Source organism: Nematolebias whitei, chromosome 5 (assembly GCF_014905685.2).
Source record: "Nematolebias whitei isolate Nwh7 chromosome 5, NemWhi1, whole genome shotgun sequence".
In the NCBI taxonomy this organism is placed as follows: domain Eukaryota; kingdom Metazoa; phylum Chordata; class Actinopteri; order Cyprinodontiformes; family Rivulidae; genus Nematolebias; species Nematolebias whitei.
The window spans coordinates 6,846,413-6,872,381 of record NC_056502.1 but is presented as its reverse complement, the minus strand read 5'-3'; the positions used below and the strand labels follow the sequence as shown (position 1 = coordinate 6,872,381).

At 38.6% G+C, this 25,969-nt stretch overlaps 1 protein-coding gene across 1 annotated transcript in view; it reads left to right on the top strand.

Annotated features, from left to right (window-relative positions):
* The window catches only part of sema6e (sema domain, transmembrane domain (TM), and cytoplasmic domain, (semaphorin) 6E), a 193,360-nt gene that overhangs the window by 151,234 nt on the left and 16,157 nt on the right, over positions 1–25,969 (top strand). Inside the window, exons 18-21 of the mRNA XM_037676120.1 lie at positions 4,215–4,292; positions 16,974–17,032; positions 17,506–17,556; positions 24,845–25,000. Of these exons, the coding sequence (XP_037532048.1) occupies positions 4,215–4,292; positions 16,974–17,032; positions 17,506–17,556; positions 24,845–25,000 (344 nt within the window). The remainder of the gene's footprint in view (positions 1–4,214; positions 4,293–16,973; positions 17,033–17,505; positions 17,557–24,844; positions 25,001–25,969) is intronic.

The following is a 25,969-nucleotide window of genomic DNA, read 5'->3' as shown; positions in this document are numbered from 1 at the left end:
GATAGATAGATAGATAGATAGATAGATAGATAGATAGATAGATAGATAGATAGATAGATAGATAGATAGATAGAACCCTTCCCACACTCTTGCAATATTCTAAAAAATGTTTCTAAACTCTAAACGCTCTCAAAGAGCACAGAATATCATGAACTCTGCTCTCTGCCTCGCCTGCTCTCCTCCCATCTGCCAGCGCTCTTGGCCACGCCCACTTCTCCGCTGCAGCGTGGAGATATGACACGCTGCAGGAGGAAGCTTCTCCTGCAGCGCACAGGTGCAGCATGTGCTAAATAATTGAAAATAATTTATTTTAAATAAAAATTCCGTGCCGATCGTGCGGCTCATCCATCAATCAGCCAATTGTGTGTCATGTCCAATCTTGTTTTGAAAAAACGCGATAGAGCGAGTCTGCAAAAAAATGAACCATGAAATAGTGAGGGACTACTATAGTTTGTGTACAAAGGATGTTGTTCTTAAATTTAATTAAGAATTAAATTCTTAGGTCTTTGTTCGTGTTTGTTGCTTTAACATTATCTGTAAATTAAAAGCTATGTTTTGTGTACAAACTCTTCCTTTCAAATTTATTCTTACTAATCTGAAATGATTCTTTTTTTTTTAATTAAAATGTTTCATTCAGTTTAATAAGTTCTGTATTTTTTACTACAGTGTATCCGACAGGAGGAAACAAAAAGTCATGCCCTGTACTTTACAACTCGTTCATTTAGTTTAGTTGCAAACTGCAGGATTAGAATATCCTGATGCATGCTGCAGGAGTAGAAGTTGTCTTTTTTTTATTTTATTTCTTTCTGCTCTGTGATGTGATGCGTTGATGCATTCTCCGTGGGATTCATCACCAGACTGATGCACGTTTAGTTCAGATACTCGTAAATCTTTTCAGACTTTCGGAACAGGTTACAGGATCCTCATTAAAACTTATTTAAAGTCGACTGCCTTTAAGGTTTTGGTTCGACACAGAAGAGCGCCATTTTTTGCTGCTGTTCTTTCGTCGCTGTGCACTTCACGCTCATTATGTTGTTGCTGCTGGCTGAATACCCCGATACTGCAAACAATAACTTCTGCAGCTGTAAAAAGCAATGCTCGCATTTACTAACACTTGGTATTGTTTTAGAGTTGCACAGCAGCAGGAAGGCCACAAGATTCATGTAACTCGTTTGAGAGCGAAGAATTAAAATGCACCGACTTGAACCAGACTGAAAAATGGGCTTTTCCAGCAGATCAGAGGAAAAGTTTAATCACAGGTAACGATGTCTGGATCCCAGAGAGGAAGAAAGGCATTGAGTGTTGGGATTCTGCAGGGACCTTTACTGTAGGGGCTGTAACTAATGGCTATTGATTATGGTTAATGCTGATGGCTTTAAGGGGAGGAAGTAAACAGGTCTACTCATCACGTTATTCCCTGAATGACTACGCTGACATGCGGCACAGTAAATAGGATCAGGTGATTGAACCGTCTGCTGACGGGAGACTGCTGGGGAAGCGTGTGCTCCGCTCTCAAAATTAGGTCATTCATGGCTGGTCAGTGACTGCAGCTGATAAACTGAATGACCTTCAGTTTTTCTATTTCAACAGGCCTCTAACCGAAACAAAATGGCTGCGTTGTGCGGTTAAAGTCAACAAATTAAACGGAAATGTGCCAAAACATGTAAATCTTTCCAAAACGTTAATATCGAAGGGAGTAATACAATTTGTATCCACTTAATTTACACGCAATGTCAATCTATGTCTAAAGTTCCACAAATTCCTTAAAAGGACTATACAATTTGTAGAAGAAAAATAAAACAATAAATATGAATGCACATGGACATTTATCTCTGCATATGCATAACACAAACAAGTGCATGTGCAAGCCAACATCCATGAACACCTACATTATGAAGTAAGCTGCATTTCAACGTTTCTTTGTTCAAGACGGTACCGGCAGAAGAAATAAAAGATTCCTTACTGCAGTTTTTTTGATGCTGATGGAAGTCTCCTGCCAGATGGCAGCAACTGAGAAGATGAGAGGAGAGGGTGGGTGGAGCTCTTATAGATCTGAGCTGCTTTTCTCAACGTAGATTGATTATATGAGCGTTGGAGGGAGAGGTGGTTTGATCTAACTGACCGGAGTGACAACCTGGCGTGGATGTTTCACTGAGAGGTGCATCAAGACGTATCACTAAAGCTTTGAACCCTATCGGTTAATGACCTATGAGTTAAGGCAGGGCATGTTAACTGGTGTGTTTACCGTAGTCTTTTTTTGTGTGCATGTGTGCTTTATGCATTGGTTAGGGTTTGGATAGCACTGTTGCCTTGCAGCAAAGGAGGTCTGGGGTTCAACTCCTAGTTGGAGCTTTTTCCAGCTTATTTTATGTTCTCTTTGTGCATACTAGGGTTTTTGTGTCACTAGTTTCCCTCCAGCAGCATGCATGTTGGATTATTTGGTGATTCTAAATCGGCGATCGGTGTGAGTGGGTCTGCAGTTGTTTGTCTCCGTGTGGCTCTGCGGTGGACTGGTTCTAAATGTATCCGACCTGTCACCCAGTAACTGCTCAACGTGGGCAGATGAGTAGAGTTTTAAAAGGGGGGGGAGTAAAATCAGGAATGGAAAAGTCTTTCCTGGTTTCTTTCTTGAAGACATCAGAGCAACAGTGTGGCTCTGGACATGTGGCTGGTAGGTGACAGGAGATTAAAATGCACAATAACATCAGAGATCTGGGTTCAATCCTGGGCGGTTCTTAAATTATATGTTTTCTAATGGTATGGTATATAGTTTATTCATTTTAAAAAAGTACAAAACAATTCCATAACAAAATAAAAAAAAGGATACAAAATGAAACAGACAGTGAGTAAAAACATATAAAACCAGAGGTTTACAAAACGTTCACTTCTTGGTCGTGTTTAGTCTAATATTAACATATCTGCTCCAAAATGCTCACGTTGGGTAAGTGTTTGAGCGACAAGATAAGAGCAGCATAAAGAACGCGTATTCTCACTTTTCAAAAACTCTTGGACACTTTTCACTCCTAAATGGTGCGATATCGCTCGGAGTTTTTACTCTGCTCTGTCCAATTCATGGTCAGAAAAACATACAGCGAAGTTTAACACTTAAAAACAAACGCTTGACCCCTTCTCATCTCAGCCGAGTTGCACTGAACTAAAATGTCGCAACTATAATTTACTCATTTATTTTAGTAACTTTTTAGTTTGTAATCAAAAAAGTTACATTAGAATCGTAAATAAATGTGTTCCTGCATAGGATTAGGCAGGTTTGAAATATGGGTAGTGTTGATCGCTGGTATTTTTTGTGCATTAGTTATTGAGTAAAAGGCAAAAACTCTTTACAATATGAATTGTTTTAATTTGAAATAATATTTTCTAACATCAACACTCTCTTACTCTTTAAGGTTTAAGCCATGAAATGTCACGTGTCAATAGTAGGTGCTGTACTCGTAAAAAAATAGATTAGAAGTGGTGGATATTTTAAATAATGTTGGTACTCAACCTTAAGTTTGCTTTTGAACATTTTCAAATCATAATTTAAACTTTTTCCAACACATGTGGAACTTTTACACATGGCCTAAACAGAAAAAAGCTTTAATCTGCAAGAAATTCAAACAAAAATTATTATTATTTTATTTTTTTTAGTTTTTCATCTATTAAATGTATATCAAATGTAAACAAGCTCAAAGTTTGAAATCCCATAAAATATAATAACGTGATCTAGTCTGGGTTTTTTTTTTTTTTTTTTGTTTTTTTTTGCTTGCTCGTCTCCTTTTATGTGTTATGAAGGATGCAGTGATGTTTGGAAATGTCTTTGAACTTTATTAAATGTGACTAATCATGCATTGCTGAAACTGTGTATAATGTGTATTCACTGAGCTATAAAACCGTAAATATGCTCTTAATTAAATATCACATATCTCTGTATATCAGAGGACTTTATAAGAAAACAAGCGTTCCTACTAAAATAAAACCGTAATGATTCGTTGCATTGCAAAATGTTGAAATGATCATTTTACCTAACTTTGTGCACCAGCTTGCACATGGATCCTGATTTTTAGCCGTTACGCTAGAGTTGGGGGAAGGATGGGAGTTGTTAGTTTGGCGGCAGTGTAGTGTCTCATGCTAACATCCACCACACTCGGTGATCTTCACACTCGATGTTCTCCTCATTTCCTTCTGTCACTAACAAACCGTGTGTGTCTGTCATGCAGGAGCTGTTTGTCTTCACGGGACCCTTACTGCATGTGGCTCAAGTCAGGCAGCTGCGTGCCGGTGTCACCTGGATTCAAGTAAGACACACACACATGGTGCTAATAGCTATTTTACACTTGTAACAGGGGAGGCCTTTGCAATCATCAGGTGATGATTGACTTTGAAATCTTTGGGAGCTGAGCCGCGTCTCGGCTGCATTTCTTTTAAGTGCATGTCGAAACCTGTCGGTTATTTATCCTAATATGGTGCTCAGTTGGTCTAATATTGTCCATTATTGTGAGAATTTATGACTCAGTTGTTTCATAAGAATTTATTTTGAAAATATAGGTCAAAGGGTAATAATGCATTTGTATAATTTCATAACTGTTTCAGTCACTGATTACATTTTGTTTGTATGCCTAAATTCAATTCAATTTATTTATATAGCGCCAAGTCACAAGAGAAGTCTTCTCAGGGCACTGAACAAATGTACATTAAAAACACAAACAGGTTCTTTGAGCTTCTGTCTTCTGCTCATTGTTAAGCACCTTGCAGAAGTTTATGAGACAATTTGAGTTTAGGTTTAGAAAATGCTGAATGAAAGTGTAACAAAGGTGTTTGCAATAAAAATACTGAATCAATGTCCAATTTGATGAACCCATCTGCAGATAAACGGTTACAATGCCAGTCAGATTATCCATCTGAGTGGATTTTTGTTCTTCTGAATATGTAAATTAAATTTTTATTTTTATTATGATTAGCATTTGTATCAAAACTCTGTGAATTATTTTATTTTTTATTTTTTAACCTTCATTTTTACTGGTCCAGTGGATCAGCATGGAGAGGGGATGCCAGTATTCTGACAGTTAAGCTGAGCTCACCCATGACCGTGGTTTCCACTTTCTAATCCTTTCAAAATAAACTACGGTATCAGAAAGACGCTGCGATGCTCCAAGCGGTTTTGTACTTCAGGGGGTGTTGTGTCAAAATAACTTGGCATGTTCTAACCCTGAGCCATGTTTTAAACAAAAAAATTAAAGTTGGAATGGTTGGGTAAATTTAGACTTTAAATATTCAAAAGTCATTGCTCAGTCCAAGTTTATATTTTTATCGGTTATAGATTAATCTATAAATCTTATTTAAGTTTGCTTTAATAAACAGCTTCTAATCTGGGGACTGATAATAACTTGGTGTAAATGTGCGTTTGTTTCCCAAAGCTGGTTCAACCTCATCAAACCTTCTTTGACGGCACTCTTTCAGTTGCATCTTAACTTTAGTTCTAATTTATGAAGAAACGCCCGTTTTAAAATGGAACACTCGAAACTTTCAGTCCCTTAATGTTGCAGCGGTAATTTTCTGCCCGACATGATTTATTGTCTCTAATAATGAACTAGCGAGGATCAAAAGTCTGCACATTTGCTTCTTAATGAAACACTCCAGCAGGATGTTTCATCTGTTAATTCTTTCTGGACCGCGTGTTAATGAGTGGTGGAGCCAGTCCCGAGGTGTTTGGTCCATCTGAAAGCAAACGAGTGGGTAGAGCTGCATGAAGACATTATGAGTTTTGTAACTTGAACTATCAAAGGGCAGGTTTGCAGCTTGGTCAGTAACGTGCAGCCAAGCAAAAGGAGAAGCAATAATTTTCACACCTCCTTCTGCTTCTCTGGGAAGATGCTTGTATGATCTGCTCATGGACGTGCGCTCAACAATCAATGGCTACTCTAGAATTAGACAAGTGGGACATAAGCATGATGAATATTTGGTCATACTATTAGAGATATTTTGCTGGTGCCTTTGTATAAATCTTGTTTATTTGCATTTGTGTGTAAAATCTGTCATTTGGAGTAAATATGCAGGCTAGGGGAGCAGCGCATGGGTCAGAAGATGGAAAATCACATTAAATTCTGTTCTTGACGCATGGAGGGGAGCTGGTTTTTGAAGACGCATTTGTAAACAAGCTTCAAAGTCTCAGAATGGGTGTGACAGCTGAAGAACATGAAGGGCAAGCGGGAATGTGTTAGCACTGATGTTAGATAGCGCAACAACAACGCTGAGCGTTTAAAATGACCAGTCGTGACATTTCCAGATAGCTCTGTGTGCCATTTCTGTCAATAATACCACAACGTGTTTATATCCAGATGGAAAATGCTGATAAAAAAAAAACATTTTGAAGTAAAACTTAAAAATGGTGGTTGACAAGATTTTATCGGTAATTCTTTCATCGTTGTGTCATAGGCTAAGAAACAAAGAACATTAACATTTTTGTTGTATGTATTTATTTTTTCACTTGCTTCTTGTGTCCAAAGTTCTTGTTGGAAACAGATTTAAAGTTTAACAGATTTAGAAGCTTAGAAGCTAAGAGAAAATGTGTACAGGTAAACGATGTAATATCTGAATTTTGTGTTAAGTGATGTGGAGTTCCTCAGGGTTCTGTGTTGGGGACCAAAGTTGTTTGTTTTGTATGTGAATGATCTGGTTGATGCATCAGGGCTTTGGAAGTGTGTTTTAATTGCAGATGATACCAGATGCAGATGTTGGACATGGCACGGGCAGAATTCATAAAAAAACAAACTTGGTTCCAACTTAATGTTATCATTAAATTTGGAAAAAACAAACTACTTGATATTTAGTAATAGAAAGACAATTATTGAAGTCCCATTTAAAATTTACATTATTGAAATTCATAGTTAATTAAATAAAATTTTGGGTGTTGCTATTGATGAGAAGCTGAAATGGAAATCTCATGTAAATTACTTAAGAATAAAAATAGCAAAATCAGTTGCATTACTGTATAAAGTAAAATAGTTTTTGAATGACAAAGCTTTGTATATATTATATAATGTAATGATTGTTCCATATTTAATCCACTGTATTGAAGTTTGGGGAAAAGCATACAAATCAATTACAAATCCTATTTTCATTTTACAAAAAAGGAGCTATAAGAATTATTAGTAGGAAGTGCAATGGTCACCCAACAAATATATTATTTCATCAGTTGAATTAATTAAAATGTTATGATTTGGTTGAATATAGTACTTTACAAGTCATGTATAAAGCTCATTAAAAATATTACCCCCAAATACTCAATTAAAATTTTGTTTAAAAAGAGTCATTATAACCTTAAGGGAATGTAAATGTTTGTAAAACCTCCATTTAGAACTGGTCTGAAGGAACGCTGTGTTGTAATTCAGGGACTAGGATTATGAATTCTTATATTACCATAAAAAGTTCTAAAACAATTTATATGTTTAAAAAGTTAATTAAGTTAAAATTGTTGGGAAAGTATGATGCCATGTGAAGGATGCCTGATGTTTTTTTGGTTTCACTTTGGAGATTATTCAAGCCTAAATTGATGTTTATTTTTAATTTTTTTAAATAAGGGGCCGATATAAGAATTTTCTTCTTCTTTCTGCACCCTTTTCATTTAATGTTTTTTTTTGCTTTTTATGAATTTGTTTTATTTATTTTAAATGAATGAATAAATAAAGAAGCTTAAATTGGCTTCAATATGTTGCATCACAGATTTTTTGTTATCATCTGTCAATAATGGAAAACGAAGAGTGTAAATATAGAGAGCAGAGATCTAGTTTCCCAATCAACACCAGAAAAGTAGATTTACTTTTAGTTTCTTGGTTTACATAAACACACTGTAGCATCGTGGCTGTCCTTTGAAAACCATGACCTGCTGGCTGCTGGAGCTAAGGTACTTTACCGGTGTATTTTTTTCAAACTCTTCTATTTTCTTTTCCGTTCGAAAATCTTGTCATAAAATCAGGAGCGGAGGCCTGCTGCACGATTCAGTCACTCAGCAGCGTTACAGCACTGTCTAGCAAAAATATGGAAGGATGATGAATGGGTGACTGGATAAACAGATGGATGCACTAAAGAGTGAAGGAAGGCGCCATTTTCTTGTCCTGATCGCCAAGAACTGTGTGGCTGATAACAAACTGCTGCTAAATCACTTCCCCAGATGTTTGTTTTTTTCTTACCTGTATGTGGGATTTGGGGACTGGTGTTTTTGGGGCTTGGACTGACGTCACGCTGCATGGACCATTCACTCTGAGTTGGACACGGAGAGTGTCGACCAATAGATTTAGTCGAAGTGTGACCTGGAGTTACTGCAAAGCTTCTGCTTGGCCATCGTGACATATTACGCATGAACCTAGGCTAATGGATATTTTATTATTGCATAATTCTAACCTCATAATCACAAAAACCCTGATCTGTTGGGTCAATCCATCCATTGTCTTTACCTGCTTCAACTGGGTCACTTTCTTTAAATATTATATTTCTGTTTTGCTGTCGGCTGCTTTGTGATTGCATTATTTGATCCCGTTTTTAGATACGCAACGATAAATTAATAGTGTATTTTTTTTTTGTTTGGATTTTCTTTTTATGTTAATTGTTGTTTGGTTTAGTTGCTTTTTTTAAAACAGCCTATTTTTTTGTGCACGGCTTGTGAAACTGCATTCTAGACTGTGCACATTATTTCACAGCTCATCTCTGCCCACGCTGTACCCAACTAGGCTGGTTTTGTACCTACTTTAACAGCCACCAACGTTTAAGATAATTCATCAAAGTCAAACAACCAGTTTTTATTAATTGGTTACCATCTGTGTTTTTAGATCGTGACATGTTTTCTGTGTGAGGTTATTAATAATAAAACATCCATAACCTTTGACCAAAGGTTCTCTGACAGACGGCGCCGCTGCAGATGTTTAACTGCAGCTCTCACACTCTTGAAACGGTTGATGTCCACAACAGAGATGTGTTTGATGCACCACAGTGACCCTGGGGTTGACATCATTTGCCTCCCAGATGTTTTGATCCTGTTTGGGCAACAAGACTGTGAGTGTGTCCAATTCAACAGAGGAAATTCAGAAGCTCCGTGAAGGGCACGAGACAGTCTGGAGACTCCCTCGTGAGTTCTGTTGGTGAGATACAACCTGTACAGTTATAAGTTGAGGTTTCTGTACGACACTGAAGAATGACCTGGCTGATTCCTTTAGAAAAGTTATTGAAGAGAACTGATGGATGTTTCATGTCGTCGCATCAAGAACGCCCCAGATGTCTCTCCGTACCAACGCATCATGTTTGTCTTTCTGTTGCCATGGTAACGAAAGAGGATTTTTTTTTTTTTTTTTTTTTTTTTTTTTTTTTTTTATGGAACCAAAAATCTACAACTTAATTTTGCAAAACTGAGAGAGTTTTGATCTCGTGGAATGTTAGTCTTACTAAAAGATCCAAACACTGAGTGATCTTACAAAGTGCTCAATGCAAAGTTCAAGTTCTTTTCCAAGGAGCCTGGCAAGCTCAGAGTTTTTGTAGCCGACAATGAGCAACTAACCTGATTTATTTTGAGAAGCCATTTTATTTTGTGAATGTTTATGAAGCGTTCATACTATTGGGATCCATTTTTCTTCCAAACTTTTTTCAGGGTGTTTCTCATCCCGCAGTTTTCAAGCTATTTCAACGAATCATAAATCAAAACGTTCAGCTCTTTCAGGACAATCCTGCGATGACTTTTGGTGTTGGTGCAACTTTAGCTGTTTGAAACATTTAGCCTTTTCTGCCACTTTTTTTCTCATAGAAAATGAATTGAGCTAATTTTACATCCTTCAAATCGTTAGATGTGTTTACAACGCCTTACTGCTCCTTTCACATTTTGTTCTTGTTCAGCTTCTTTCAGCTTACTTGTGCAAATTTTAACTTTTGTCCAGCTACATTCAGCTAATTTTAGCTGTTTTTCAGTTGTTTTATGCTCCTTTCAGATTCTTTCTTCCAACTAGATTTTTGTGCTTCTTCTAACGTCCTTCTGCTAATTTCAGCTTTTTATGATCCTTTGAGCATATTATTTCTGCATGTTTTAGCTTTTTCTATTTCAGATGTAGCTATTTTTCTGCTAATTTAAGCTTTTTCAGCTAACTCCATGTTTTTTTGCACTCGTTTAAACTTTTTTCAGCCTAATTCAGCAAAAATGTGCTCTCTCCACTTCCTTCTTGTAATTTCAGCTTCTTTCTGGTTTTTAGCTACTTTTTGACCTTTTTTTTTTTTTTTTTTTTTTGCTAATTTCAGCTTTATTCAGATCATTTCTACTTTTTGTGCTAATTTCTGTTTCTTTCAGCCTAACTGGACAAACGTGTTCTTTCTTCAAATGTAAGCGTGTTCTACCTTTTCAGCTACCTTTTTAGAACATGTTTAGCTACTTTCAGCTACTTTCAGATAGTCAAGATTTTCTTGGTAATTTCTACTACTTTTTGCCTAATTAACTTATTTCTGCGAATTTCAGCTTGTTATGCTCCTTTTAGCTTTTTTTCTGCTATTTCAGCTACTATTTAGCTGTTTTATGCAAATTTTAGTTTTTTAAGCTAATTTCACATTATAGCTAATTTCTGCTCTTGCCATTTCTCATAGGTGAAGCTTCTTTCTTCCTTTTCAGCTACTTTTTAGATTTTTTTAAATTAATTTGAGCTTTTTGCCTGATTTCCTCATTTTTGTGCTAATTTCTGCTTATTTAAACCTAATTCAATATGTGTTCTTTCTGCTTTCTTCCGCTAATTTAGGCTTGTTTTTCATTTTCAGCTACGTTTCACCATGTTTTTAGCTAATTCCAGCTGTTTTTCAACAAGTTCTCCTGCAACAAGCATTCACGTTGCATTTTTGCAGGAAATGCAAAATGTCTAGTTAAATTGAACTTGAATGTAAAGTAATGTTTGTTGTAGGCAGCAGTGAGCGTGCATAAAGAGAACTGTGACGTAGTTATGAAAAGGTTATTTTACTTGGTTTGTTTGCTTCCAGGAATAACATTAGGTCTTATCGTGAGAGGCAGCGTTTAAAGTTGTTTTTCTGGTTCGAGTGAGGACTTGCTCCTCACATGTACAGTAAGATGTGCTTGTGAAGGGGAAGAGGAAGTGCCGATGTGGCTTCATGCTGGCAAGGTGCATAAAGTTACTCGCTGTGGGTTGATTTATGAGCAGCGTTTAGCGTGCAGGACAAAACCACACTGGAAACCAATGGACCAGAACCTGAGGGAGACCAGCCAAACAAAATACTGTCCAAACTGGGCTACAGTAGCAGCCTCCTGCCAGAAAGCAAAAGAACGAGAAAAGTTTTGAGCAGAACAGAAACAGCAGAAAGGGACCAATTAAACTGGGTGCAGCTAAGCAGTTAACCAGTCAATATAAATGCATTTATTTAAACAAAAGGAATAAAGAGGAAGTTAGGAAAGTGTAATTTTCTTAAATCATCTATTTTTCATTCAGGTTTTGAGATTTAATGAAAAAAGTCTTTTGGCTACAGCTGCAAGTGTGTCCCTGAAGTTCAATCATATTTTAAATCTGCATTAGGGAATATCTTTTACACCTTTTACAGAGCACTGAAGAATGTGAGGAATAGCTTGTTTAAAAAGATAAGAGGTTCATGAAGAATGATACGAGAATGGAAATGAGAAAAAGATGAACCGATGTGAATCGGGCAGCATCAGAACGCCTCGGCCCACGGTTTGATTCGAGGCATCTCCAAACCATCTACCTCCTGGTTCTCACTCTTTTCATGGACCATAAGTCTTTCCTCTTTTTGCCTGGAATCCTTCCTCATCCGGAGGTGGCATAAATTTTAATGACTGATTCAAACCGGTTCCAAACGATAAAGGAGAAACAGCAGAGTGAATTCCCCCCCCCCCCCCCCCCCCTCTTTTTGTCTTTATTTTTTCAACCCTCACTTTGAGAGATTGTGCGGCTGAACGGCTCTGCTTTGTGCCGTTTCGAAGCATTTAGTCTTGTCTTCCATAATGCATTTGACAAAGTCAGTGTCACCGAAGCAGAACGCCAAACCTCAGACAAGAAAATGGAACCAGATCCTGGAAGGGGAAAGCGGCTCAGCACCTCGGTGGAGGTGGAATCATCTTTAAAGATAAGGCTGTATTTACTTTGGTTATCACACGTTGCAACAGACACACAGCAGAAGCAGATGTAGCTCATGTTGCTAAATTCTGATCAAAGCTCCTAACACTTGGACAATGTTTCAGAAAGTTATCGCATTGACGATTTTAATGCAATAATTGGAATTATAATCTTGCTGACATCATTTCTAGAAGGCAGACATTTCAAGTTCTGGATGTTTTGTGCTTTTTAGATTTTGTCACAGACATTATGTTGACATGGTGACAGGTTCAGGTTTTTTAGGCCTGTATCTGATCTTGTTTGTGGACCGTATTGATGTTAATACTTTACACATGTCCACCTTACAAGGATGAACTGGTGCAGCTTGTTGTATACAATACTGTATTCATTAAAATAAGGGCCAGCCTCCCAGAAGTGTTTTCTCTCACTGAATGAAATCAATATAGCACAGCTGAGTGCAACACTTTACTTTCAGTCAGAATGTAATGGGCTAACAGGTAAACTAACGCACCAAGTGGAAGGATTGTGTTCAAGCTGGTTTGTTTTTTCACGGTGGACCAGTTCTGGTAATACTTGAACGGTGGTGTCAGGATCACTGCTGTGCAGTAAAAATACAACCGGGCTCGCTATACGACAGGAACCAAAAAGATGCATGCTAAAAAGAAGAAAGTACAATTTCAGGTTGCTCCTCATCCCTCTCTGCTGTGCTTCAGCTCTGCCACTGGAACCCATAGCTACAAGAGTCGGTAACCAGAACTAATTTAAAGGTAATCATTGCAAAGTATGAAAATACACATTAAAAAGACTCTTCTGTCAAATGGTGACGTTTGAAAGTGTTTACTGTATATAGCTGTAGTTTACTGTATATATTTGAATAGTTATAGTTTACTGTATATATGTGTGTGTGTGTGTGTGTGTGTGTGTATATATATGTATATATGTGTATGTATATATATATATATATATATATATATATATATATATATATATATATACTGTACATATTTAGTTTTACAGATATATTAATGTGCAAGTCCACACTCCATGTTAATGAAGCACTGCTGAAAACCACAAAGAATCAAGAGTCACATGACTGGTTTACATTAGGCCGGTTGTAGTCTGTGTAGGTAAACAAATTAATTCATTCAACCTTTATTGAGACATGTTAATCCCATTGAGCCTCGAGGACTCATTTACAAGAGAGACCTGATTTCAACAAAGAGTGATGACAACAGTGGACAACGATAGACAATTATAAAAGAGGCATACAGATTTTCTTTTTGACAAATTAAAATAAGATGGCCAAAAAAAGTAGCAAAAACAGCTAGGTTATAAGGCAAATGTTGAAAACTAAAAACAGGAACATGTCTGCATTGGTTTTTGCCAGGAGTCCAACAGATTCTTAAAGCCACTTAGAGAGGTCAAGGTGAAGAGCTTCAGATCTTTTTGCAAGATATTCAAGGAAACCAGAGCAGAGTAGGAGAAGGCCCTTTTGCCTAGTTCAGTCTGCACTGAGGGGACACTGCAGGTAATAATGTCCTGAGAGCGCACGCTGTAGCTGCACTCACACAGGAGGAGATGTATGAAGGCAGCAGACCAAGAAGTGATTTAAAGATGAAAATGTACCAGTGGGAGAGTCTGCGTATGTTGGAGTCGAGCAGGGTGGCGGAGCGCCATTAAAACACAGCCTTGTTTTCAAACACGTTGCTTTTATGAAATTTTTGCTGGACCAGTAAGTTTAACACTAATTGTCAAACTTTTCATTCCATATTTTCCATGTTTGTTGTCCTTGTTGATTTAATTTCAGTAATTTTAGCTGTTTCTGTTTAACTTGTAGTTGCTTTCCAGTTACAAATTTGTCCTTCTGAATTTTTAATTTAAGGACCCATTAAACATCAGTGTGAGGAAAAATGTTGTGCAGATTTTCTTTGTTTCATAATAATAACAATAATAATGTTTATGTGTTGTCATCATTGTATGTTCCCATACAATGGTGAAATTGGCTCTCTGCATTTAACCCATCCACCACCGGGTGGTGCAGTGGGTAACTAATGAGGGTGCCTGGGGAGCAGTTGGGGATAGGGTGTGCTGCTCAGAGACACCACGAGATGTGCAATGACTGGGGATCGAGCCTGGGACTTTCAGGTCCTGAGTCTGCTGTGCTGCCTCGTCCCCATCTCGGCCCCCTACTCCATCTCATCGTAACTTTGCAATTAGTACATTTCATGAAGGCAAAAATTGAAACCCATGTTTTAAAATCTATTTGGCCTCAATTAGGATCTCGAGGAGCTGCAAAGACCCGTCCTTTTTGTCCCCTGTTGTGGAGCAAAGAGAGTTTTTTAGAAGTTTAACCTTGCTGGAGACCCGGTCTGGTCTACTCTGACTCATAACCTGGTTTGGAACAGATCATACCAGTTTCAGCTGCTCACAATGAGCGATCCCAGGGTCAACACCCATGGAGTGATTTTTGTTTGCTTACTTCCAACACTAAGATTTGTACATCACCCTATTATCCACCATCAGAAACAGATAAGACCGGTGAGGTCACACATTGTCACCCCACTGATACACTCTTACAGGCTGTGCCCACCCAGATTTGAAGGTGGAGCCAAGGGCCAACATAATCTGGGGCATTCTTTTGCACGGGGCTTCCGGTTCCGGGTTGCGACGTGTCGGACGAATGCCTCAGCGCTGAGCCTATCATTTTTCCTGCCTCATCGACATAAAATGGTAAAAATAATTTACCTCTCTTGATTTTATTGAGTTCGTGTGAGTTTCCTCTCCACCTGAGAACAAAAAGAACCGGAAGGGCGCCGTGGTTGGGCGGCTGACAAAAGAAATTGGAAATACCCTCTGTTCGACCTTCTTGTAAGCTGACTAAGATAACTAACAGTGCAATAACTTGGAAAAATAAGTGAGGTTCCAACTTCTATTGTGGTGTGTGGCTGGATCTAGATGTAAAATAAGTCACTTTCAAAAATCGGGTTGCCACATCAAAATCCAAGATGGCCACTGCCATATATGTAAACCAGCCACGCCTATAATTTGAGGAAACTCTGCATTGTAGTTTTTGTATTGCTTTAAAGTATAGTTTCCTCTAACGATTGGGGTGGCCTGAGTTAAATCTATGGTGACCTTTGCTCCACCTCACCCCCTCCCCACCCGGCTCCACCAGCGCACCTGGTTATGGATAAAATTGCTCCCTCCACTCGCCAGGATCCGTTACTCTGAGCCACCTCAAACAAGCAAAGATAAAAAAAATAATACTACCTGTAATCTCCACAGTGTAACTCCTGCCCACTTAAGTATTTTGCATTAGGTTTACATTCTGTGTTCAGTTCCAGTCCAGAAAAACATTCATCTGCAAAACTACAAACATTCACAGGGGACACCGGTGACACCGGTGTACAGTGCTACTTATTTTTTTGTTTGTTTTTGTTTTTTTATTCTGCATCAATACCATTTCTGCTGGTTTTGGTTGTTCAAATGTTTCCCACTCCAACTTCCAATATTTTACTGTGTGCACTACAGTCTGTTTTTTTTTTTGTTTTTGTTATGTAGCATTGCTAACTATTGGTAAATGGTGGAAGTCTTCGTTTCCATAAAATCCATGTGAGATGCAGTTTTGTGTTTAAGTTATATAGTGAACTAATTGGTTTGTTGGGGAGTGGGTGTGCATGGATGCTTGGACAAAGTGCATCCTGGTTCGTTACCCTTGAGCTTGTGCGGTTTATGAGTTGGTGTCTATTTTAATTTGGTTCGCTGCAACATGTGGGAGGATTGTTGACATCGGAGGGGAAACTCTGTGCAGCTCAAGGCGCTCGAGTCGATCGCATTACTCAGCCATCGAGCGGACGCGTCAGGTTGAGCCGTTGGTTTCTACCTGACGCCAAGGTGAAGTCGCAGGCCTGCTTTAATCAGCGCAGCACACAATCGTGGCTGTCGGATCAAGTTTCAGTTCAGTTTGAAGTGATTCAGGAGTTGAATTAGACGGGTTTGGATCACAGGCACGCAAGTTGAAAATGGCAGGAATTTGAGTTATTCCACATGATGGAGCATTTCTGTGCTCTTTCATTGAAACAGTAGCTCAGATAAAAAAAAAACATTTGAAGAAACATTCTGAATGTCTAATAAACATTATGGTGTTGGCAAAACAATTTACAGCGTCGTGTTCTGTTGCAACTTCACACAATCGTTGTTACCATCTGTTTTTATTCCATTTTATTTTTCTTGTTTCTTGTTTTCCTTTGAAAGCTGTTCGGCAGCATACGTCATGCCATTAAGCAGCAGAAGGTTCGGGGAATAAAACGTCTTCATAAATATCACTGGAAAATGACAGGTTTTTGTGTCAGACACTCGGAATCAACACACTTCCCTCGAGACGATTTTTCACCGACACACAATCGCACACCGAGACGCTCATTGCAGAGCAGCAAACTGTAGGTACCAATTTCACCAGCGGTAGCCTTGTTACACCGAACGCATCGCAGCCACAAAAGGCAGGAAATGACTATCTGGAGAACAAACGAGGAGTGGTGCAAGTACATTCCAACTTCTCACAAACAAACTTCTGCACTCTGCTAAGAGATCCAGACGTGACGCTGCACAACCTTGAGGAGATTTAAAGGTGTGTTTTGCTCTTAGATCTTGGCTCTACTTTGTCCCAACAATGGAGACACGCTGACCTTGACCAGACACAAAACAAATTCAATTCTGGAACAGTGCCCTTGTCTCCCCATCTCCAAACAGTCCCCACGAGCAAAATCAATTTTGGAAAGAGGTGCTTTGTTAGTGAAGGACATTCAGTGAAATGGATTGATGCAAATTTACTGACGGCGTTCTTTGTTGCTGTGTGTTTGTGTGTTTGTTAATCTTCAGAGGCGGGTTTGAACAGGATGTGGAGAACGGCTACCATCAGCATCCTGATACCTGCCACGGTGAGACGCGCACCTTTTACTGATTCTCTATATTTTCAGGGGTTTATAGCAGCATGTGGTTTGGCTGGAACAGCCTTATTATTATTCAGCTACACTAGAAAAGCATTTCAGATGATGCTCAAGGAGCCTGAAGTGAAGATTGTCCATCAAGTTTGCAATCTCTGTTTTAATACCGTATTTTTCAGACTATAAGGGTGCACTTAAAATCCTTTAATTTTCTCATAAATGGACTGTGAGCCTTACAATCCAGTGCGCCTTATGTATTAATTCTGGTTGTGCTTACTGACCTCAAACCAAATTTATGTGGTTATTGTGAATGAGTTGAATAAAGTTTGATTTATCTACTTTTCTTTTGGTTAGTATAGTCCAAAAAATACGGTACTTTGTGTCAATCAAGCTTTTGTCCACAAAGTGGTTTTATATGTTCATTTTGCAACAAAAATGAACCAATGACTGTTTTTTCTTCTCTCCAGATGTGTTGGCGACCACTCGCAAGCAAAACACAGCGCTAGATTCAGTGTATGGTCAGTGAAAGTTTTAATTTTCTTTATCTGCTTCTGATCAAGCTGATTGGGTCTAAGCTCTAACTTCCACTTCACAGATCACTATTTGATACTTGTAGATTATTGGTTTATTTTACCATTTTTCTAGAATTTTACTTTGTACATGAAGTCTTCATCTTGTTTTTAAACATGATGCCAGTATAAAGTTATGAATATTTATGTTCTAATCATCTGTATAGTATTTGAATCCTCAGATTTCAAACACTGTTTGCTTGAATCTTTTGATACACGAAGGATTTTCTTGTTTTGTTTATTTGCGTCCTTAAAACTGTCAGTCCTGCTAAGGAAAGTAGTTTTTAATTAGTTTTATAATTGCTTTTATTTCCCTGTTTTACTTGGTGTTACGTGACATTTGATTACTTTGTTTAAAAAAAAAACTATTTTATAGCCATAAAAAGAAATAGAGTAGTTCCTCGTTTATTGCAGGGGATCCGTACCCTGAAGCCCCACGATAAGTGAAAAACCACGAAGTAGGAATAGTAGTACAAGTAGAAAGTAGTAGTTTATTTTAGTATATATATATATATATATATATATATATATATATATATATATATTGCCTGAGCTGCTCTCAGCCACCTGCAAGGGTTCTTGGCCACGCCCACTTCTCCTCTCTGCATGGAGATCAGCTGCAGGAGAAAGTTTATCCTGCATTGGGCTGCACAAAGGTGCAGGAGGTGCCGATCGTGCGGCTCGTCCATCAATCAGCCAATTGTATGTCATGTCCAGTCTTATTTTGAAAAACCGCGATAGAGCGAGTCCGAGATAAGCGAACCGCAAAGTAGCGAGGAACTAATGTATTTGTGTTAAAGAAGCAGCTTCGCAATGTTGGATTACAACCGGTAACCGTCTTGTGTTTTTACACCTGGCGTTAAAGCTTCACTCTGGGAGGATTTCATTGGACATCCTGAGAAAAGTTCATTTTCTTCAACATCAGACAAATGAGACACTGCTGAACCAAACCAAATGTTATCTGACTTTTCATGTAGCTCGACTGTAAATACATTTAAAACGTGATTCATATTAGAAAATTACAAGGAACAAGGGATTAAGTTTGCTGTAACAGATTTCAGCTTTCCTTAATTGAGAAAAAAAAAATCGGCACGACAGACAACCCAGAAGAAAGTGGTGAATTATCCCGACGGGGCTTATGATTAGAAAAACGATGCTGTTCTTTAAATACCACACCACGTTGAACGTCCACCTACTCACTCACTGGGAGAAGCAGATAAGATTTATTCAGTAATGTACCCACAAAGTAAATGTATTTGAACTTAACAACAGGAGGTTGCATAATGTTTTACTGGAACGGCTAAATGGAAAGGACCGCTTCTCCCTTTCAGGCGGTTTAAACATTACAGCCGTTGTCTGGAGCATCGCTCCTCTGATGGATCACGAGCTCCGCTGGCCACGCTGCCTAATGCCCTGTTTCAAGAAAGATCATCATCCGTCACGTTTCATTACTTTTCCCCAGCCACTCCGAGCCGCTCCCGGCAAACAAAATGCAGCTAAGATGACGATATCTCATACAAGACTGAGGCGGTGTTGGGTTGTCTAATAGCGCAGAACTTGGATCGAGGTCAGTTTAATCCACGGTCATCGGCCGGTATGATTTGCTTTTATGCACACGTCGAAAACACCAAACCCAACTTTCAGAGAAATTTGAAGATTTTACTCTAAATCCGATTCATTTGTAACAAAACAACAGATGTTGAAGAACAAATGGCAGCAGCTGATCCAAGACAGTTTCAGCTCAGAGCCAATCATGCAAGAAGATCTCAGTCTTTATGGCTCAGCTGGTTCTTTTACATTCCTCTGCACTGCTGTGTACAAAAAAGCTTCATTTTGGACCTCCACAGTGACTCAAAGCTTCTCCTAAAGAGGAACTGCCACTCGGTTAATATCACGAAACGTGAGCGACCCCACTGCTTATTCCTACGGGCTTCTTACAACCCAGGTGCTTCTTTGCACATAGGCCTGTCCCGATAAACAATAAATCAATTAATCACATGATAAATGAAAATTATCAACCACATTTTCATTTATCGGCTTTATTGTTTCTCCATGTCTCTCTCTTTCTACTGAAGACACGGCTCAACTCCAGTGCTCTTCACTTCACTTTACTGATTTAATTTTTTTTTTTTTTATTAAAAGCTTTGTGTGAAAAATGCTATGCTAAAGAGCTCAAACCACACCGAGCGTCCGCCAATTTGAGAACTGGAAAAACAGGAAGGAGAGACAGCCCATGTCACGTCAAAGGGCCTCCCTCCCATTTTTCTTAAAGAGACACGCTGTTCGCTCTCTCACTATCCATCCTTCGGTTCAGTCTTATACTACAATCCGGTGTTCAAAAAAGGTACTACACGCAAAATAAAATTAACCAACATTTCTTCTTAAATTTGACAATAATTACTAATTATTGTCAAATTTCAAACAATATTATCGTTTATCGCAATAATTTCTGAGACAAATAATCGCCCAGTAAAATTTGTTATCATGACAGGCCTACTTGCACTGTTTGAATTCTCAACATTTAGTCAAATCCTAGTATTTTGTTTTATTTTCTGCACTGATTCACACAAGATGCCCTTTAAGTCTCCCCACAAAAGATCAATTATCAGCTTTTCTAAACAATAAAACACCCCATATGTGGAACAAAGCTGTTGTCACAAGGGGCTGTTTCCATTTTAAATAAAACGCCTTATGCAACGGCCATTTCTTTCCTTTTTTCACGTTTTTGTCACCCACACAGTCACAGCAAGCAGAGGAAATAGTGCGAGACGAGCGTCTTCAACGTGTTGTTTTATTTACAAAGATAAATCGTATGAATAAAAATAATTATGCATAAACCGAAAGAGTGAAGATAATGTTGAAGCCATGGATTTTTATTTATTTATTTCATTAGTTTTTGAGTGCCAGGGCCAAACGCCCCATGGTGTACAGTTTTTATTGGCCTGGCGCAGATGGTGAAGTGACAGGACACCTCATTCAGAGTCAACACCGTCAACAGTGTGCAGAAAAAACAGGCACTTTTCCTCTGGCCTGAGCGCGAGCGCTGCAGAATGCCGACATTATGGTTGGCTTATTAGTAAGTTAATCCGAGCCAATAACGACATGATGCTCACCGTAGTTTAAGGACAACAGAGAGCTCATCGCACAGTCAAGAAGTGGTGTGTCATCGAGACAAATATGTCTGATAATACACGGCCCGAGGCAGCCAGTGCCCAGCATGTTCTCTGGCATACGTTTGTAGTGATTCTAACTGTAATGATGCTTGCTGTTTGGCCACAAAATTAATTGTTTGTTGTGTGCTTGGGTGAAGCGGTGGATAAGAAAAAGGGATCAACACTTTCCCTAACCAGACCGCAGTCTCTGTGTCCACATGAGGGAATTCACCACAGCAAGTGTTGAGTTTTAATTGTAGTCGTTTGCACTCCCGCAAATCAGAGCAGCTCACTATCTCCAAAATGTCTCGAAGTGTTTGCAGGGGTTCTCAGTTTCCTCGTGTGAGTTGCCGTGGCTTGCAGTCTGGATGATTGAATTTTGAACATGTTCCAAAGATCTGTGCAACAAATTTTCTTTCAATATAGACAGAAATGTCACCGACATCTTAAACGTGTCTCAAAGCCTTGATTTAATCTTCGTAAATTTTAGAGTTATCCGAGCTTTATTTTGTGACAGAAAACATCTGAGACTCTAGTCCTGAATGTTCAGGTCTGAAAACCACACCAATGATAAACTAGAGAAATTGCATTTCCTCCGAAAATGCAGTGTGAATGCTTATTGCTGAAAAACTGCTGAAATGAGCTAAAAAAAAAAGTTGAATTGTAGCTGAAATTGAAGAGCAAGCTCAATTTAGCAGAAAAAAGAGGACACATTTGCTGAATTTGGGAAGCAGATAAGCAGAAATGAGCACAAAAATTAGATAATTGTTTGTTTTTTTTTAAAGCAAAAATTAGCAACAACAAAAAAGCTGAAAAGTATCTGAAAAAGCAGAAAGAAGCTTAAACTACCAAAATGAAGTTGAGAGAACACAATCGTGCCCAATTAAGTTGAAAGAAGCAGAAATAAGCGCAAAAAATGTAAATAGTCTGAAAAAATCAGAAATCTGAAAAAAAAAAAAAAAACCTTGCTGAATAGTAGCTAAAAAAGCAGAAGTTAAAATTACCAGAAGCAAGTGGAGAGAGCACATTTTTGCTGAATTAGGCTGAAAAATGAGTACAAAAATGTGAAATTAGCTGAAAAAGCTAAAATTAGCATAAAATCAGCTAAATAGTAGCTGAAATAGCTAAAACTTGCAGAAATAAGCTGAAAAGAGCAGAACAAGCTGAAATTAGAAGAAAGAAGTTAGATGAAGCACAGAAATGTTGAAGTTGGCAAAGTAAAGCTGAAAGTAGCACCAAACAACTGAAGAACAGTTGACATCAGCTTAGCTGATTTTTTTAAATTTACACAAGGAAGCTGAAAGAAGCTGAACCAGAACAAAATATGAAAGGAGCAGTAAAAGGTTGTAAACAGATCTAAAGGTTTGAAGGATGTAAAATGAGCTCAGTTTCTTTGAGAGAAAAAAAAGTGGCAGAAAAGGCTAAATATTTAAAAAGAGCTAAAGTTGAACCAATGCTAAAAGTCATAGCACCCTTCTCCTGAAGGAGCTGAACGTTTTGATATATGATTTGTTGAAATAGCACAAAAATTGTGGAATGAGAAATTGAAGGAAAAAGGTACGGAAGAAGTATAGTAACTATAAGAAATATAAACAGGATCACAATAGTGTGAATGCTTAATGAGCTTTCACACAATAATGGTTCAAACCTGCCTATCCATTTCAGAAGTGTCAAGCAGATGAAGTCATGAATGTGGGTCCAGCTGCCAAGGTTGGTAAATGGTAAGCAAAGGCAGGTATGATGTAGATGGAGGTGGTCAGCCAAGTAAAGTCCCATTGTGCAAATCGTGCACGCAAAGTTAGGCCGTGATTTTAAAAAAGTGGCTGCTCAAAACTCTGTCTCGAGGCTTACAGACGGGCAGAATTCAGTGAAACTGTCAGAAATCTTTTGTCTCACAACTGTACGTCACCAACAGGTGCACCCCAGTTAAATACCTTTTAGAATGCAATAAAACATTAAAGATCAAAATAGTTTATTTTAATATGCTAAATGTGAAAAATGCCCAAAACTCAGCTTGTTAGATGTAGTGAGGGTTTAAGCACGGGGTAAACTTGAAAACTTTCAATTTGATTGTTTATGCACGTAGAAGTAAATGTATTGAAGTATTGAAGAACCTGCACTGTGCTCATTCTCAGGTTTGGAAATGAGTTTTAGGGGTTCAGAAGGAATCATTGACATCCTTTCATGTTCAAAAGCTCTTAATAACTCCGTGCCTGTTGAAGCCACGTCTTCCAAAACACCCCATCTGCTTTAACTGGCCAGCTGATGTGGAAAATAGCTTCACGCTCTGAAGGTTTTCATAAACTGGTCATTGAGCTGATATATTTGTTATAGTAGTGGTGTTATGTAACTGAAGACCATCCTGGATTACAAACTGGTGAACAACTAACTATCGTATTTTTCGGACTACACGTCGTTCCGGAGTATAGGTCGCATTTATTCAGAAGTGTTTTTTCACAAAGTGCAAGAACAGACATTTAATCTGAAATAACAATAACACACAGAACATACCTGGGATCCTGAACAGGCTTAATTAACACAACAAGCCAACGGGTCTGACAAGCAAGTTACCGGTAAATTCACCAATCTCATTCCACGTCGCTGAATCCATTGAATTCTTCATCCTCGGTGTCGCTTCTGAACAACTCTGCCTTTTGGGGGCATTTTACTTGTGTTAAGTTTTTCTCAGTTGTCTTTAAGTGAAAGTTTGGGCGGGGGGTTAGCGGTAGAGGAACAACATATACCATATTTTTTGCCCTATACTTCACAGTTTTTTGCATAATTTGCATGCCCTGCGACTTGTACGCCGAAGCGACTTATTTATGGATTTTTTCCCATATTTATAAACCAATTTTTATCTGAGATATGATCGTTTTCATTCATTCTGACTGAGAAAAAAAAATTGAACACTACCATGGCACTCAAGTAGTATGGCATGCCGTTGTATCATATAATAGGTGAAAGTGGCTATTAATGACACAATCGGCTTGCCACAGTCGTCTGCCTGGAGCAACCAAATCAGCTTCATTTCGTTGCGCTCCTCAGGCAAAATACAGCAGATTTGACCGTCAAAGCGCATTTATTAAGTAAAGGTACAAATGAGACGCACCTTTACTATAAAGTCGAGCAAACAAATAATTGTTTTAGGCGGTTATCTTGTTAAATTTTAAAGAAATGGACAGAGTCGCCCTCTGCACATTCATGTTTCCGCGTATTGGCTTTTGAAAATGCAGCTGATTTGACCGTCAAAGCGCATTTATTAAGGAAAAGTTAGACCGAGACACACCTTTGCTATAATTTCAAGCAAATAATTGTTTTTAAGTGTTAATCTTGTTAAATTCTTGTTAAATTCCTCCTGTGCACGTCCCCATGGCCGCCATTTGGCAGCCAATCGATTTTTGGCACAACACAGACCCACATTTCTAGGTTCAGCCCACATTTACAGATCGTCAGCGGTGACGTGTAATAGATGCAACATATACGGCGAAGTGACATATTTATGGATTTTTCCATTTTATTAGACATATTTGGACTGATGCGACTTATACAGCCGTGCGATGTGTACGGCGGAAAATACGGTAGTTGTCAAAAACTTAGCGTTTTGCGGCTGCAAATGGTAATGTTTACTCTTTGATTCATGTCAGTATGAATGAACAGTTAACGCATCAGTCAAAAATTGCATCATGAATTGGGAATAAAATGTAAATAAGTCACTTCGGACTAAACGTCGCAGGACTGGCCAACCTATGGGAAAAAATGTGTGACCTATAGTCTATAAAATATGGTAGTAAGGTTTTTCATATGAAAGAATAGTTCACTTTAGTGCTAGTCTTGGTGAACCTGCAGACGTGTGCAAACAGCCATTAAAAGACACTGAAGGTAAGAGAGCGACTGTAAAATATGACCTCTGTAACGGCTGCTCCATGTGTTCATCATCACAAGGTCTTTATGTAACAACTACGAGGGTTTCCTCCGCTCGGAACTCATCCTCATTTCTCTGAAATTGATTCTCCGCACTGATTCACATTCACTAATCACTCGCTCTGTTGCCCTCCCCTCCTGCTCCCTCTTCACCACAACCACAGGGAAGACCACCCCCACAAGCGCCAGCACTACCCGCCATGGGGCGGCATTCCCAAAGGAGGCAGGTGACTCTGAAAGAGGTACAGGTCCTGATCGCCTTCCCCCTGTGGGGGAACAAGGGTCACCTGACTCAGAGCCAATCAGTGTGGAGATGGAGGGTAAGGGGAGGGGACGTTTGTCCCCATTAAACTCTGATCTGCAGGGGATTTCACTGCTGGGCCCCGATTGCCTAACTCTGCTCTTCTAACCAGACTAACTCAAATTAAACTTTCAAAGAAAAATGATTATTTCACTCTGGAACAACTGGTTTTATTTACAGCATCAAATCCAGTCACTGTTTCATCAAGCTTATGTTTCTATGCTAACTACACAATATAGTTTTTGATAATATATTTTCTGCTTTACGATCTGTGATGGGGGGTGGGGGGTGATGTTGAACAGTAAGAGAATGAATCTTGATAATAAAGCAGCTCCTTCTGGGGCTGAACGTTCAAGATTACAAGCTGTGGTTTGCATGCAAATAAGTAAAACTGTTATTCCAGGGTGAACCATCACAATTCATTTGGCTTACTAACTCTTAACTCTCAACCTGAGTGAATGCCGGAAAGTATTTCTATTTAACTTTAATCACTCACATGGTTAGTCCCAGTGTTAGGTTAAGTGATTCATAAGTTAGCCAGCTTCAACTAAACCCAAGTTCTGTGGATCACATTGGACCCATTCAGGGATGGACATGGATCCAGGGTTGGAGTCCAGAGAGCTAAAAACATGTTTGAGGATGATCTGATAGATCCAGGTGTGTTTACCTCAGCAGCCATGAGTTGAGCACATTAAAAAGTTGCTCAAAACTTTATCAAACAGTTGTCAAATACCTCATTTTGTTTTTAATCTTTTATTTAACTTGTCTACACACAAATCTCAGTACAAGTACAGACAGTAAAAGAAAGAGGCTGAATTTGATACACGCATGGCAGCATCCCTGTTTCGGCGGTAACACTTTACAATAACTTACACAAAATTTGCATAGATAGGGAACGCCTCAGGAACGAACCAGGAGCTAATGGGTAGTTAACCAGTACCTACTGGGGAACACACAGCCAAGCCTTATTAGGGAACTACTTGTTAGT